The 18,054-nt window shown below is 37.1% G+C and overlaps 1 protein-coding gene across 2 annotated transcripts in view; it reads right to left on the bottom strand.

Moving 5' to 3' along the window:
• Nucleotides 1-6,484: 6,484 nt before the first annotated feature.
• The window catches only part of KCNMB2 (potassium calcium-activated channel subfamily M regulatory beta subunit 2), a 304,180-nt gene continuing 292,610 nt past the window's right edge, over nt 6,485-18,054 (bottom strand). For both annotated transcript variants that reach the window (XM_016942315.3, XM_516884.5), the window contains one exon: nt 6,485-8,233. In XM_016942315.3, coding sequence (XP_016797804.1) covers nt 7,949-8,233 — 285 coding nt within the window. In that variant the 3' untranslated portion in view covers nt 6,485-7,948. The remainder of the gene's footprint in view (nt 8,234-18,054) is intronic.

Genomic DNA, 18,054 nt, shown 5'->3' with positions numbered 1-18,054 from the left:
AGATGAAACTTGTCTTAAGAATCTTTTATTGTGAAACATGCTATGAACATCTATCTACTTTATCTCCAGACTCTTAGTGTACATTCTTAAAAAATAATAATTATATATCCCCACCCAAATCTCACCTTGAATTGTAATAATCCCCACGTATCAAGGGTGGGGCCAAGTGGAGATAATTGAATCGTGGGGGTGGTTTCCCTCATACTGTTCTCGAGGTAGTGAATAAGTCTCACGAGGGCTGATGTTTTTGTAAATGGGAGTTCCCCTGCACAAGCTCGCTTGCCTGTCACTGCGTAAGATGTCCCTTTGCTCTTGCTTCATTTTCTGCCATGATTGTGAGGCCTCCCTAGCCATTTGGAACTGAGTCAATTAAATCTCTTTCCTTTATAAATTACTCAGCCTCGAGTATGCCTTTATTAGCAGCATGAAAACAGATGAATACAGTAGGATATATAATTATTATTATTTTTAAGAGTGTAAACTAAGAGTTTGGAGGCGTTGCAACAGGGTGTTTATGAAACATAGAAGATAGGCAACTAGCCTGGGACACAGGAGGTTAGGAATCACCTCTTGGTGCAGATGAGGTTTGAGCTAAACTTTAAAGGATGAGTATGAGTTAGCCAAGTGGAGAGAAGGGAGATCAGAGAAGGTTGAAACAGAGGAAACAGTAAGTGCAAAAGCCCAGAGGTGTGAAAAAATTTGGAACATTGGGGATGGCCTTTGACTGGAATGGCTGAGGTATAAAGTGACAGTGGGAAATAGACTTGAAGGGCCAGTTGCCTCCACAATCCAAGTCATCATCAGCAGCAAAACGTTACTAGTTTTTCTTAGGAGTGTAAGTCTTCCTTAATAAAGGCTGCTCTGCAGTCCCTTGCTGAATGAGAAATCTCCTCCTTTCAGCTTGCTTTGATGCCTGCAAATGCAAGGGTTTGGGCTGGGTTTGACTTACTGCTTCCCATAAAACAAAAATGAAAATGGCAAGAATGACCACATGAAGATAGCTTTTAATTTTCCAGTGGCTGCTTTTCAGGGATCTTGGACTACAGTGATATCAGAGGTAGAGTAAATTGCTGGCTTTCCCTGGTCTTGCAAAGTGTCCCTTTGTTCCAGTTCCGCATGGGATTTTTGCAAATCAATTTTGGTGGTTAATGCCAGGAGTTTTTGAGGCTACTCAACTATTAAAAGACTTCCTTCTTAACAGAGGAGACAGTTGTGTATTTTCATCGTTGGATAATTTGGACATGTGGCTTCTCAAACATACCAAGTGAAATCTTCTAAACAGTCTTGGATGTTTGCCAGGTAAACTTGAGGATTGTTAGTATTCAAAGGGTTATTTACTCAGCCAGATAGTGTGACATTTTCAAAGAAATTGAGAATTGGAAAAGGGAAAGCCTCTGTTAGTGTTAGCAGAAAACCGATCCGTAACAAGTGGCCCCTGACCAGCCTAGATCTGGCTCCTGGAATTTCTGTTGGCAGATACCTGAGCTATATTTAGAGCATTCACTTTTTCTAGGAATGCTGAAACTTCACAGCTGATTATGACTTTCTGGAGATGGACCTAAATGTAGAATTGGCACCAAATTCTGCATCTGTCACAACTGATAGAAAGGAAGGGACCTATTTTACATCAGTCCCCAGTCTGAACTCCCTGTTTTCTTCTCAGTATTGCTAGATGTTAGCTACAGCAGCTGAATGCTTTTGGTTAGAGACAGACACTGTCAATTGTTCCAAAATGATACTTCTGTCGTGCTCCAGAAGGCACAGGGAGGGCCTATTTTATTTGCTCACCATGAGAAGGAACTAAGTGTCAGGGTTTGCAGCTGCCTGGTAGAAACTGCTAGAATTTTAATGCAGCAAGTAAAAGGGTTGAGATTTGATGATTGTCCAACTAGAGGAGGCTGATGGGTTTGGGCAGACCTTACGTGAGGTTATCACATGGATGATGAGGTGTTGAAATAACCACAGTGTTGCAGATGGTAGGTGGGGTGAGTAATGCTTTCTGTTGATTTATCTGTGATAAGAAATATCACTGGATGGTCCAAGGAGGACTCACTTTCTTAAATGTTATGATGTGAGAAAAAAACTAAGAGGTAGGGAGAAGGAGAATTCATTCCTTCATCTTCTTCATGCTCCTTAAAGTTGATTTACTCCAAAACAAGCAGGTAACAGGGCAATTGAATCTGTGCTAGACCAAATAGGTACTACTCAACGCAAGGGACAACAGCCTTAAGAAAAATGCAGAGAAATTCCTTAGTATCTCATGAATAGTAATGGTTGCTTAAATTAGAGTTTTAAAATTCTGAATGATTCCTCACATATTATCACTCCCTTCCTTTCTCTTAAACTAGTTTTTGTTTCCTATAAACTCTTATTATACCAGTTGCCCCCTACTATCTTTTTCTAAGGGAACTTCTTGTCTTCTGCTAAAATAAAAATATTCCTGCATCTTTCACTTAGTGAAAATCGGAAATGCTTTTCCCTCCTTTTAAATTGTATGAGATTACTGAGTGACTCATGCATGTAAAAATTGCAAAGTAAATTTTGAGCACTGGTTCTTTCGCTCTTTTACGCTTTCAGTAATACTTGCTTTCCTTCCCATATATGTGGGACCTTCAACCAAAATCTGGGAGAAGATTTTGGGACAAGACCCTGGTGTGAGTTTTTTTTTCACATTTCCAGTAGTGGACATCTGCTGTTCTTACTTGCCCAGCATCTCTTCTTCTGCTCTTTACATACACCAGTTGACCTTTGAGGAATTATCTGACTTCCACTTAGTGTGGCAGATAATCACATGCCCTGCCTCCATCATTACAGAAGCGGGCATGTAATGCCATGCTATAAGTCTGGCCCCAAAGAGTTTACTATCCTCTGAGCCATACTGGTGGGCCCAGTAGTGGACAGGAGATACAAAGAGATCTGGCTTTTGTGAGGACTGATATTAATACTGGGGTTTTCTCCTTCTGTAACTATAGAAATAGGGATTTTGTGAACATGTAGTTGCTGGAGATTATCTTTGCTGGTATGTGATTAAAAGTGCAATCAAAAGAAGGAAAAAATCTGAGTGAGAGAGAGAGAGAGAGAGAGAGGATTTTATGAAGATAAGTTGTGTCTGCTACCTAAAGAAATTTTTAGTATTGCTAGTATACTAGTTGGTGAAGTTGTGTGGAGGGTATAGAGGACTTTGAAGCTTTCTCTGTGGTCTCTTCATATACTATGCTGGTAACAAGTTATACTACAACTTGCAAGGGCTTGGAGACTAAATTTGTTTTAAGGTTAAAAAAGCAGTTCTGGAAACCCTAGTTAAGTGATTATATTGTTTGAGAGAATGACTTCTTTTTCCACCTCAATGAAACACTTATCACAAAGTCACAACGGGAATTCACAGACTGACATTTTCTTCCAATTCTTTGGTATTGCACTGCAGAATTCATAGTGCCTTAGCCAAGACAAACCCATGGCAACTGTAGTAATATTTTGTTAGGAGCACAGCTATGCTCTTAAGTAATCTGAGTCTGGTTGTCATCAGATTGAATTAGAACATAATGCAGAGTTTCAGCAATGTTACTTTTCAGAAGGCTGAATCATACTTAAGAGGTGGTACAGGATTAAAACCAACATAGACATCAGAAGGAGTTAGCTAGTTCATCAGTTTAACTCATACATGAATATTTGGGTTCTAATGGATATATTCTTAATCTTTTAAAACTGATGTCCTTTGTGCTACCTTCATAAATTTCCCTTTATGTCATAATTCTGTCTGAATGGGTTATTTTTCATGGTCTTATGTTTGAGACAAATGGAAATTGCTCTTCCCCATCCCCTCCTTCATTTCAATAAAATAACACTAATAAAATAAGTCAGTGCAGGAGTATGGATTTTATTGTATAGATTTGGTGGGTAGATATTACAGGGAGACAGACTTCAACTTGTTATGAGGAAAACATGTTAGCATTAAGTGGTGACCTGTCCTATCACTGGCAGGATTCAGGTAGTAACCATTCCTATTGCTAGATGATTCCTGCTTAAAATCTATAGAAGGAATTTGTTGATGTGCGTTTTGGGCAAAATGACATTTTAGAGCTATTCTAGCTCCAAGAGATTATATACTACTAGTGGGTATACTAATACGACTTGTACATTTATTATTAATTATAATAGCTACTGTTATTTACTATTATGTCTGTTATATGCTGTATACAATGCTTGATATTTACATACATAAGCCATTTAAGCCCCATACCAATACTTTGTAAATATTATCCCCACCCATGTGGATTAGATACCTAATTGTTGTTCTCTATTTTTAATTTCATGTGTGTTTGTTGACCCATCTAGTAGATTACAAAGGCATTCTTAAAATATAAGGCAGGGTTGTATACTTTGTATTATTTCTTACAGTTACTTCAAATATGGAAAGGTGGAACAGATTCAATGTAGAAGTTATTTCTTCAGTCCTGCTGTGCATATCATGCTGACAAACTTTTCAGGGGAGTCCTGAAACTATTTCTTGAGTCTACTTTCCTACATGATCCATACATTGAAGTGGTTTTTGTAGAACTGTGACTGTTCTTACTAAATTATTTTACAAGGGAGAGAGAAAAGAGCAGAAGTTAAGAAGAGAAGGAACAGTGTCTACCCTTTAATCATCCCTTCTTCCGTATACGGACAACGAGAACAACCTTACTTACTTAACCATTGTTCATTTCAGTGTTTTGGTGGAGGAGGGAGGAAATTTAACTATGCTTGTATTAGAACAAACCATTGCTTTAAAATTATTGTTTTAACTCACTTGAGTCAATTACTCATATTGTTTTGCTAGCCTGCTGGTCTCACTTTTAATGCCAGTGGAATGATTACAGTGTTAAGATTTTTCACCCACAGAAATGTGGTAAGAAATTTATGGCTTGACATCCTGAAAATAATATTTGCTTTATAAATGCCATGCATTCACAGCATGGCCAACATGGTCATTCACAGCAATGGGAAACGGTAGCCTGCTGGAACTCTGCATGTCACGTGGTCTACATAAGAGGTATTTTATGATTGCCTACACTGTCATTACCAGTGTCAGCTAGTGTTTTGCCATTAGCTTTCTACAGAATCATATATTTATTATAGCTATTTGCAAGCAATCATTGGTGCATTTACCATTTCTGGGTTTTAATACAATTGCAACTCAGAGAATCTGAAATCAATTAAGTTTTAGATGGGGTGTGCCAATTGGATAATGAAAGTGATTTGGAAGTGTAGATGTTTATACCATTTAGGGAAGTCATTCTTGATGAATAATATGGAGATCAGAGCTCTGCTTCTAGCAGATGGAAATATAGCTTTAGGGCTTAAAAATGAAAGACTTACTAGGAATATCAATAGAAAAGCTGTTTTTCAATCCATAGATTAATATATACAGATTCTGTTTGAGAATCAGACCTGTGCTCTGAAGGTTAGCAAATGGTATTCATTCCTCTTTCCACATACCTAGGATGGAATGTTAGTGTTAAAAGGGACCTTGATGATCAGCTGACTTCACCTCCTAATTTTACAGTCAAAGAAGTCAAAAGACTAATTGAGAACTTTAAAGTCATCTAGTCACCGTATCTCCAATGAAGTCTTTGACTTCCAGTTCAATGCTTTTTCTTCACTCCTATAATCTTTTCCAAGCCTCAGAATCCCCCTGTGTTATCTAAAAGATGCCAAAGTCATGGAAATGGTCACCATAGCAGGAAAACTACAGACTGTTTTCTTAGCTCTTCACCATCTTAGTATGTGCATAGCCTTGGGGAAATTATTTAACATCTCTTAGCTTCAACATTCTCATCTGTAGGATGAGATAATAATAATACCTCATCCAATAGAGTTGTTAAATAATGAAATTAGTTAACATGTGCAAAGCATTTAAAACATTATTAGTCCCAGATCTTTCTCTTTTAATAATGAGCATTAATTGTGTATATATCTAAATTTCTTGAAGGGGCTGTTGCTGTGTTGGGATTCTACAAGGCAGCAGTTAATCTCTTTTTGGTGTCATTATTTAAAAATTTCTACATTGTTATCTTAAACATTATTTGGTAATTTTTAATAAAAATTCAGAATTAAGTAAAAATAAAATAACCCATCTGATAATTTCACTCACATATATTTCACCCTTGGATCACTCGAAGGGAATCCTAAGGAACATTAAAGACTGCACATTTTCAGCTCTATAGTCTCAAATATTTCTTTAGTATCTTCAGAATTATACGTTTTAAAGTAGAGTAGAAATAAAAGAGTTTTTCATTCTATTTTTCAAATGGTTACAACATTATGTGTATGTGTTTGGGTGTTAAAAAAAGAAACTTTCTTTGTAATCACTCAACATATTTTAAAAGGTAGTGAAATACAGATTTTTGGACTACCACGGGCTTGTCAGCTCAGAATGCAAGAAGTACTCAAATCTTGCAATTTAATAGATTTTTTAAAAAAAAATTTAATTACACATTTGAAGTCCTGATTACATCCTAGGGATTTATTTGCTTATGAAAAGTCAAACTATGAATTACAATATTGCAGAATAATTTTCCACTTCATCAGATTAGTTTTACCATTCATTCCACAAATGATTTGTAAAATTTTGCATTACCTAAAAAACTTTGATACTACATTACAAAAAGGTACTTAAATATAGATGAGAAAGATAGATGTTTGTCTTCTTCTTTTGATATTGATATTAAATGAAAGATGGAATGTTTTTTATTTAAAATCAATCCCTCGTATTTTCCCCCAAACACAAAAGTAAATAGCAATATGAACAAAGGCTTTCTTTAAGTCTGTTATTCAGTTCAAATATGTGTTAGAAAAAAGATCTATTCTGTGTATAAAATATAACAACAAAAAAGGGAATTATAAATAGAAAAATAAAACATGTAGAAGAGACTAATATTCTGTGCACATAGCTTTAAAATCCCAATAGGGAATGCTTGTCAGAAGGAGATACTACACATTCATTGACTTAAGCACAAATTCACAAAGAGCAATATTCCAACACATTAATTTGCCACAACAGATTTACCCATTGAAACCAGTCCACCAATTTTTACCAACAAGTAGCATCTTAATTTTACCATCTAACATCTAATGGTTAAATTGAAATGAAATAAAGATTTCCACACAAATATCAGTAACACAGACTTTCCTGGATTGTAATGGAGCACCTACCAACATTCAGTCAGCTCACAGGTAATGACACTCCTTGTAAGTATCATCTCTTCACACAGTAGCAGGGTCTTAAATGGAAAAGGGGTCTGTTCATTTTCTACATAAATCACAGGAAGATATTATAGAACTGGCTAATGAAAACAGCTTATATTTTGGAAATTAGTTTTAAAAATCTGAAGTTATGAATAAAAAGTGATGAAAAAAAGTAGCGGGCTGGGTTTCCCCTCTTCTTTACAGTGATATGGTAAAAAATACAAGGAAAGTACCTAACTTCCTTTAATTAGGAAATCTGGTCTCTTCACTTGCTATAGGGCTCAGTTTAGAATAGGAAAAGAAAAAAATATTTTTGGCTGTAGCTTTAGTAAACAATAAGTGATGAAAAATATTGTCTTCAAGAGATCTGACAACTCAGAACACAGACTTTATCACATTGATGTCACCTACATTCCTCCACGAAGCTTGGCAAATGAATAACTGAGCCCTGTTTTGGCGGAATGAGAGAAGAAAGTACTAGTTCCAGTACAGAAATAAGATTATGAAAACCACCAACCAACACAAAACAATTATTTATTCTCCTGAATAATAAAGACATCATGTTTGCATATAGAACAGCTTTTGCATTATTGCTCTACATATAAGAATATATTAGGGAACTCATAACAGACTGCACATTACAAACTTAAGGTTCTTTGGTGAAGAATGAAAGAAAACAGTATTTGAGCTTTAACAAAAATTATTTTATCCATTTTTGTGTTTATCTATTGATCCGTTGGATCCTCTCACATAGTAGGGAGAGGTACTGTGTAAGTTTCACCATGGCAACAATTGCCACGCCCCCAGCCATCATACAGGTTGGCCAGAAGAGTGAATGGAACAGCACGTTGGAACTGTAGAGTTTGGTTAGGATAACGCTCTTCTGGTTTCCTTCTGGGTCAGAATAGCAGGAGAAGTGTTGATACTTCCTGAAGTTTTCCATGACAACATTCACCAGGGACATGGATTCTTCAAAATTTTTTCCACATTTAGGTATATAGGAGCACTGTGGAGAATAAGATAAACTGTTACTAGAAGATACTCTGTGTGTTTGAGACTCTAGGAGGGGGTGGAGTATTGTGTCCATATTAGTGATCTGTGAAATAACCATGGTGGTTATTCTTTTCATATTTGAACTGGTGCCTTTGGAAACCCTAATAAATAACACATTGATTAAAACAATGTTTTAAGGTATCTGACCAAGATGTCCCTTGATTGCTCACCCATATATTATTGATTGAAATAAAATGATAGATATGTTAATTAGCTTGATTTAATCATTTCATGTTGCATGCGTAAAATAGATTAAATGATTCCAAGGATTCTTTTTGCCATAGCTAGGTATGATAGGTTTTAATTATTTTCTATTGAACATACTTCTTTATGGAATCAGAATGTCAACTCTGCCATCATTTTGTCTGTCCACATCTGTCCACATAACATAAAAACTTACCAGTTCTCTCAGGGCAAGTAGTATACTCTTATCTTTTTATCTTGGCTTCATTTTATTTGGTTACCTTGCAACTGTCATTAAAAAACAGCTACACTTCTGTTGAATTACTGAAAAAGAAATCTGTAATATATAAGAATATCGAATAGTTAAAGAGCTGAGATGAGTGGGTCAGACCCATTTAGTGTGCCAAAGTAGCTTTTCCTATAAGCCAAGGAAAAATAAAACAGCTTTTCCTATAAGCCAAGGAAGAATAAAACAGTTCTTTAATCACCACTCACCTGAGAACTTATGCTACCTTTCTTTTTATCTTTTCACCTCTCTTTTCTTTGGCTACCTCTTTTACATGTTTCTCCTCTCTGTATTTCTACACACTTTGATATGGTTTGGCTCTGTGTCTCCACCCAAATCTCACTTGAATTGTAATACCATGTATCAGGAGAGGGACCTGGTGGGAGGTGATTGGATCATGGGGGCAGTTTCCCCCATGCTTTTCTTATGACAGTGAGTAAGTTCTCATGAGATTTGATGGTTTAAAACTGTTTGACAGTTCTTCTCTCATGTTCTCTCTCTTGCTTGCCACCATGAGAAGATGTGCCTTGCTTCTCCTTCATTTTCTGCTATGACTGTAAGTTCCCTGAGGCCTTCCCAGCCATGTGGAACTGTGAGTTAATTAAACCTTTTTCATTTATAAATTACCCAGTCTCAGGTAGTATCTTTATAACAGTGTGAAAATAGGCTAATACAGAGAATTGGTACCAGGCCAGTGGGGAATTGCTATAAAGATAACTTGAAAATGTGGAAGCAACTTTGGAACTGGGTAACAGGCAGAAGTTGGAACAGTTTGGAGCACTCAGAAGAAGACAGGAAGATGAAGGAAAATTTGGAACTTCCTAGAGATTTGTTGAATGGTTTTGACCAAAATGATGATAGTGATATGGAGAAAGAAGTCTGGAATGAGGTAGTTTCAGATGGAGATGAGTAACTTACTGGGAACTGGAGCAAAGGTTGCACTTGCCCTGCTTTAGCAAAGAGATTAGCAGCATTTTGTCCCTGCCATAGAAATATGTGGAACTTTGAACTTGAGAGAAATGAATTAGGATATCTGACAGAAGAAATTTCTAACCAGCAAAGCATTCAAGAGGTGACCTGGCTTTTCTTGAAATGTGCAGTTATATGCATTCACAAAGAGATGATTTGAAATTGGAGCTTATGTTTAAAAGCATAAAAATTTGGAAAATGTGCAGCCTGACCATGTTGGTAGAAAAGAAAAACCCATTTTCTGGGGAGAAATTCAAGCTTCCTGCAGAAATTGGCATAAGTAAGGAGGAGCTGAATGTAAATAGCTAACACAGTGGGGAAAATGTCTCTAGGCATGTCAGAGATTTTTGTAGCAGCTCTTCCCATCACAGGCCTGGAGGCATTGGAGGGAAAAATGGCCTAGGGCCCTGCTGCTCTGTGCAGCCTTGAGACTTGGTGCCCTGTTTTCCAGCTGCTCCAGCTGTGGCTATAAGGGGTCAATGTACAGCTCAGGCCATTGCTTCAGAGCGTGCAAGCCCCAAGCCTTGGCAGCTTCCAGGTGTTGTTGGGACTGCAGGTGTGCAAAAGAGTTAAGGTTTTGGAACTTCCACCTAGATTTCAGAGGATAGATAGAAATGCCTGGGTGTCCAGGCAGAATTCTGATGTAGGGGTGGAGACCTCATGGAGAACCTCTGCTAGGGCAATGCAGAAGGGAAATGTGGGGTTGGAGTTCCCACACCGAATCCCCACTGGGGCACTGCCTAGTGGAGCTGTGAGAAGAGGGCTGCTGTCCTTCAGACCCCAGAAGGATAGATCCACTGACAGCTTGCACTGTGTGCCTAGAAAAGCTGCAGGCACTCAGAGCCAGCCTGGGAAAGCAACTGCAGGGGCTGTATCCTGCAGAACCACACCACAGGGTGAAGCTGCCCAAGGCCTTGGGAACCCATCTCTTGCATCAGTGTGCCCCGAATGTGAGACATGGAGTCAAAGGAGATTATTTTGGAACTTTAAGATTTAATGACTGCCTGTCCAGGTTTTGGACTTGTATGGGGCCTATGGTCCCTTTGTTTTAGCCAATTTCTCCCATTTGGAATGGGTCTGTTTACCCAATGCCTGTACCCCCATTGTATCTTGGAAGTAACTAACTTGCTTTTGATTTTACAGGCTTATAGGCGGAAGGGATTTGCCTTATCTCAGATGAGACTTTGGACTTGGAATTTTGAGTTAATGCTGGAATGATTTAAGACTTTGGGGGACTGTTGGGAAGGCATGATTGGTTTTGAAATGTATAAAGGACATGAGATTTGGGAAGAGCCAGGGCAGAATGATATGGTTTGGCTCTGTGTCTCCACCCAAGTCTCATCTCAAATCGTAATTTCCACGTGTCAGGGAAGGACCTGGTGGGAGGTGACTGGATCATGGAGGTGGCTTCCCCATGCTGTTCTCATGATAATGAGTGAGTTCTCATGAGATGTGATGGTTTAAAAGTGTCTGGCAGCCCCCTGGCCCTCATGCTCTCTCTCCTGCCAGTATGAAAAGACATGCCTTGCTTCCCCTTTGCCTTCCATCATGATTGTAAGCTTCCTGATGTCTCCCCAGCCATGCAGAACCATGAGTCAACTAAACCTTTTTCTTTTATAAATTACCCAGTCTCAGTTGTTCTTTCTAGCAGTGTGAAAACAGATTAATACACACTTGTATCTTTGGATTTTGTTTTCTTTTGTATCTCCTCCTTCCTTGCCCTTCCCTCAACCCCCACCTGGCTTTAAATCTTTCTCTCTGTTCCTCTTCCTGTTCACTCTTCCCTTTCTCCTCTTTCTTATCTAGATACAGATGGAATTAAATCACTTTTTTGTAGTTTTTCTTTTTATTTTATGTTAGATATAGTTGGACACATTTTTAATTAAAAAAGCTATCTCTGAGGAAATCTCTGTGACTTATTTTCCTTGGTTTATAAATGTGCCATGACAAAACTGATATAATAATGAGGGTTTTTTTTTAAGTTTGGAAAAAAGTGATTTAAATCACTTTTCTGGGAGATGTTTGGGTTTTTGGTTAACTCTCTTCTCTATTGGTAAGAACCTCTCAATAGACTTTTTACTGTCCTGCCCCTTATGTAATCAAATGATTAACTTATCTGATTTATCAGAATTAAATTGGTTTCTGACAGAATCACTGCTTATCTATACAGTGTTTTAGTGTGAGTTGAAACACTTTGCTCCTTCTTCAAAACATTATCATTTTCAGTTGGAAAACTATCCTGATAAACTTATTTTTTTAATAAAACTCACATCTTACTGTCATTTACCAATTTTTGCATTGTAACTATAAATATTCACATATATGACTTTTACAATGTTATTGGTACCTCTGTGCAATGCACAACCTCCATGACTATATGCAGAGACACAGATAAGGAAGCGGGTGAACTTTGAGTTACATTGATATAGGTTTTGGGGTAGAAGCCTGAAATTTCAGAAAAATTTAGACCAGTAGATTTCCCAGAAACAAAGTATTTAAAAAACAAAGAGTTTTGGCTAATGAAATATATTTGAATTACTCTTTCCCATGACTTTATCAGTGGGCACACAGGCACCTTGCTCTTTTTTTTTTTTTTTTTTTTTTTTTTTTTTGCTGAGCTGTAGTCGTTGAATTATTTGACTATAAACAGCAGGAAGTTTCTTTGATTAGTTAAGAATGGAGGATGAGCATGCTGGCATTTATCGTAAACCATGTTTAATGTGCTGTTCTTGTAGCAAGGTCTGGTTGACACCTTAAAATTTAACCAGCTAAGAATAAATGTGAATACATTTGTATAGGTGAGTAGAGCAGAGAATCCCCTGGTACTAGCAAGGCATTAAGGGGGTGAAAGTATCACCAAGAAAGCAGAATTTTTCAGTCAGTTATAATTTAGTATGAAAACTGGACTTTGACTGCCATGAAGCAAATTTCCTACCAGTTGGATGCCTCTGGATCAAAAGGGTGTAAGGCAGTGTGGGAATACCTTTATTTTTGTCCTTCAAAAATGGACATCTTCAAAGATGTCCTGATCATTTCTTTAACATTTTTAGAAATGTTTTTTGAACCAAAGCATTTTAAAAAATAACAGACAAACCATTTCTGGTTGAATTTAAACCAAGCCAATTTAGATTATGAATGCTTCAGGTATCTGTATATTTTTGTGCCAAGATAGTTTATAGTAGCAATTTCAGTGGTGAACAGTGCTAAGTTATTGAAATGATCTCAGTAAAAATGGCATTCCATTGAAAGTGAAGTTTTTCCTTTTCTTATGCTTTTGTGAATTGATTCAGCTTAAAAATATAGATTTTTAAAGAAACATTTGTCAGACAAATGGCAATAATTCTGTCACTAGGTAAGATTCTTCATATAAACTACCACTGAGACCATCTGGCAGAACTGTAATACAGGAGCTGCTAATTAAAGTTGAAAGCCATTGGGCTTTCATTGCATGCATGTGGGCTGGATGGATGAGGCATGGTCCATACTTGATTGATTGTGGGACCTCTGGGCCAATGGTACACATATGAGCAACAGACAGATACCAGTGGAGAAAAGGTCCTCTGCCCTGGTGTTTTTAGCTCTTTCTCATCTTGTCATTTTTCAACATACATATAAACCAGCTGTCACTAGATCATTAACTGTCCCTGAAAATGAAAATTCTACTATTTGTCAATCAGTCATGTACTTTTATTATTGATAAGTCCTTTGGTGATCATGAATGTATGAGTAGTATAACAAGCTCCTAACTTGTGCTCAGGAGATCTGGTTACTGTGTGACTGTAGGCAAGTTATGTGGCCTCTCAGAATCAATTTTTTTGAATCTATATAATGGGGTTAATAGAGCCTTCATGGCAGGGTTTTTTTTTGTGAGGATTAAGTGATGAATATGCGTAAAGCCTCAATAAATTTTCATTAACATGTTTTTCTATTGGAATTTCACATTTGTCCACATGATCATCTAAAAGTCGTCAATCAAGCATCACATAATAAACTATGAAATCTCTAAGACGAGAAAATTACTAGCTGCATGGTTTTCACAGAAGCAGTCCTGTTTAATGGCTGTCATCTCATGTCCCTTGCCTTTTTGTCTTAGGAGATTTGCATTGTGCTGAATTCTACACTAGGAGCCTAGGTTTTTGTTTCTGTGGCTCAAATGATAGCCATGAGTATGTTTCTTAGGCAGGTGTGAATTTAGAGTGAAGATTTAGTTATCTTATGATTTTATCATGTGTTCAGAGGGTATTTTTATGTCTTTGGTTTTGAATACATAGAATGCATTTCAATAAACAAAACTTTACTAAGTGAGATATACACTTAGTTGGAAAAATGTAATTTAGATAGAAAAACTAAACATCCATCATTTTTAGATCTCTCTTTTTTGGTGGGAGGTGTGGGAAAGGGAAGATTTAGCTTTTAGACTCTGTATGATATTTAACAGAAAGAATATATGAGTAATAATTTTATATATACAATATATTTTAGTACTGATAAAAAATATGTTAATATTTTACCATGGCTATAGGTCATTCTTTCTTTTGTGCTTTAACATGTGACTATATAAATCTATCAAACCTCTGAAGCAGCCATTCAGTGGAAGATTTAGACTTACATCTCTCTTAATACTGAGTTTTGTTAATAAAATCTTACTGCTTTTCCCAATCCTTAGATTCTTGACAGACAGAAACTTCTCTTTAGTATTGAAAACCACAGGGATGGACCCATGATCATGCTCTTTCCTTTCCCAGCTGAAAAACCTTGGGTCCTGTCAATGTCTTCTGATCATCCTTTCTCTTACATGGGTAATGAAGGTCCAGCAATTGCATCTTCTCTCCAATTTTTGGGGAACTGACTAAATTTTTTTTTCCTTAGCCTCTCTTCCAGAATCTTTCAGAACAGTTATTTTTATTGTCATGATGGACAGAAGTTTTGAGAATTACCTGTTGGGCTTTTTTTCAGACATGCCTCACTAGGCTTGTGTGAAGCGAAGAGTGACATGCCTTCATCTTAAAAATAAAAGATCTGGGGAAGAGAGGAGGCAGTAAGAGAGTGTTTTTGGCTGAATAACCTCACTGTCAGCCTCCTTTTCCTTGTGATGTTAGGAAGGGAGCTATCCATTTCTCAGATCACTTCAAGGGAAAGGTGTGTTCTTCATTTGCCTTTTTATAAAGAGGGAAGTGTCTTATTCTTGAAATGGGGTTAGAAATTTGATAAAATCCGTGCGATATTTGTTGGCTCCAATATACCATGTAGCATGTTATATATAGGTGACAAAAACATAAACAATATAGAATGTATAGCGAAACAGAAAAAAACACAGATGGGTGATGAAATGAATTGAGAATGTGGCTAAAAAGCCTTTCAGTAAAGACTGTACCATCATAGAGGTGGGCCACACATGTACTGTAAAAACTCCTTAGTAACCAGGTCCTAGTCTACAATGTCCATGAAGTAAACAAACAAACAAACAAAAACCAAAAATGGAAAAAAAAGCATTGCTCATGTGAAACATAAATATTATTAGTTCCAAAGTCAATGGAACTTTTTCTAGTGTTCCCAAACAATGAATATTGTGCACATATTTATTAAGCATATATAATGTACCAGACTTTGCATTCTATGCTTGAGAATGGGACATAGCTCAAATGTTCAAAGAATGTATAGTTCCCCAGCTGGTAGCCTCGGATTCACAAATATATTTTGAACTTTTGAATTTTTTGAACATTAGTGATAAACAGGTGAGTTGAGAAAGTAAATTGAGACTTCATTTCTTCCCACTCCTTTTGAGACTTCATGCTCTTTACTGTCACTTTTTAAAAAAGTGGATCCTACAACATTTACCTTAGACTTGTTTAGTTTGAACTTCTAGTATCTGCTTGATTTTGGCAAGTGGACCGTTCCAAGTATTTAGTAGTGAAAAGGAAAACAGAATTCACACTGCTATGCATGACTGTTTCTTTCAGTATTGAGACAAAGGTCCCACTACAGAGAGATTTTCCTTTCCTGTATTTGCCCACAGATCTCATATCTATTATGGCACTTCTGCTTGATTTGGAGTAGAGAAGAAACTTGAAAGACCTAGGAAATTGACTAAGGAGATAGAATCTTCTCGGCACTTTGGGATTAGACAATATCCAGAGAGCTTAAACCATGGAATCCCTAGGATTCTGATGTATCCAATTAGTCCTAAAGTGAGGCTGATATCTAATCTGACCTTGAATCTTCACCACGCCCCTCTGTCTTGGCAATTGAAAAGCACTAGGTTCCTTCCCCCGCTTTTCTTCTTGATGCTCAGTATCAGCTTCTTTCTGGCACATTCTTTCTTTTACTTATACACAAAGGTGCCCTCTTCAGCTGTCCCAGATTCAACTTTGGTAAGCAGTGACTAAACTTTGTCAGTCACAAAGTGTTTCTGAATCTATGGTCTACAGGCAGTTTCAGCAAATTTCTAAGAAATATCTCAAATTTAAGATGCTAATTATGGGATGTCAAATGCCAAATTTCAGGGCATATTCCCCTCCTCCACGCCCCCACTTTTTTTTTTAGCCCCTTTCAGGGTAAGCTTCTATCTGTTTAATATCCACTCTACATAAACTGGTGCTGAATATACAGTCCTAATCTTACCTATGGATCACAGATAATTCTATTCCTTGCTCATTGTTTCTTACTTGATCCTAAGTGCCTCTTGGAATAGGATGGAATGGTGTAGATTCTCACCTGTTCACCAAAATATCTATCAGAAGGATAAATAATTCATAGAATTTGGATTTTTCAGAACTCTTGTCTTTATTCTCTCAAGGGGATGCTCTAATGTTTTACTCTTTTAAGAGCAAGCATGATGAAGTAAAAAGACTTAGATTTTAATTCAGACATAATTAGTTAGTGAATGTGTAACTCTGGGAAAATTATTTTATTATTCTGAGCTCACCTTCATTATGTGTGGGGAAAAGCCCCACACACACCCGGAGTTAGCAGTGTGTTGTGAGAGTATAGTAGGAGAAACTGAATTTGGATTTTTCTACATCATCAGAACAGATATATAGTATTATGCCATATACCAAAAAATGGGTATAGCTTCCTTTTTTTTGCACCAAACTACATTTTTAATCTAACCTCAAATCATAGGGGCATGTTTTGGGAATTCCTGGTGAGTAAAAGAGGTTTTAAACTCCTGAAGGAGATGGGCATTGAGGTATTCACAAGCAACAACCATAGTGAATTAATACTCAGCTGCTGTTTTTTATGATGCTAGTGACAGCCTTGTAGCCAAGGGAGGCAGGGACCCTTGAGCCCTCTTGTAGCTCCCAGAGCCCATTAGTCAGCCAGTGGCTCCAGGAGAGCATGACAGTTTATCAGCTTAAGCAGCTTCAGTCATAATGTTGACAAGAGGTTGGGCACTGGGTTTAAAGGCTAAAGAAAATCTATGTGAGAGAGGGAAAAAGTGTAAAAATAAAATGCTTTCTACCAAGATGCAGACAGATTGACTAATATCCTTTCGCCTCCTATTGTCTTAGGACAGTTATTATCAGTAGTGCCTGATGTATCTCAATACAACCATGCCCATTTCTTGGTAACTGTGAGGGAGACCATTATTTTTGGTGAGCTTGGGAAGGATAACAGGAAGGGGAGTTGACATTGAAAATTGTTTATGTTTTTGCCAGAATTATCTTGAATATTCCTCATTTTGCATGAAGATGGTTTAATGACCTTTTGACATGGAGATAATTGTGTATTTTCAGTGTGTATATTTCAGATTAAAAGCAGAGGCTAGCTTTCTAGAAAGTAAAGAATCACTGGGCCAGGAAAGTGAGCCAAATGTTTGGTGCCTTTTTTCCCTGGGAGCATTTGCTGATTGTGGAAGGGGGGTGAGAGCCCAGGAGGCTAACTGGCATTTTTGACAGCCTTGCAGAGCTATGAGCAGGAATTATGATTGTGGGCCTATCAAGCTGGGGTCTTGATAATTCCCCTATTCACATGGGTTGGGATTCTGAAGGGCTGCATCCTGGGAGAATAGTCAGCCTGAAATAGATAGGTCCTCATAAGGGACTTCAGTTCAGATTTGAATATCACAATTTATGAAGTCAGAATGAGGTGATCCTGAATGGCTTGTACCTGGCAGAAGTAAGTGGAAATAATTTTTGGAAAAGATGACATTGTAACATTATCCTAGTATTGAAGTCATTTTGTATAAAAATTTTGCAAATATAATATCAGAAACCTAATAAAACATAGCCAGATATTATAAGACAACATGAAAGCAAACAAGAGAAAACAAAAACAGAACAGGTATATATGGGCTTCAAATAGTGAAGATATCAAAATAGACTTTATAATGACTA

Source organism: Pan troglodytes, chromosome 2 (assembly GCF_028858775.2).
Source record: "Pan troglodytes isolate AG18354 chromosome 2, NHGRI_mPanTro3-v2.0_pri, whole genome shotgun sequence".
Classification (NCBI taxonomy): domain Eukaryota; kingdom Metazoa; phylum Chordata; class Mammalia; order Primates; family Hominidae; genus Pan; species Pan troglodytes.
Note: the sequence above shows the minus strand (reverse complement) of the source record. Positions and strands in the feature narration are given on the sequence as shown.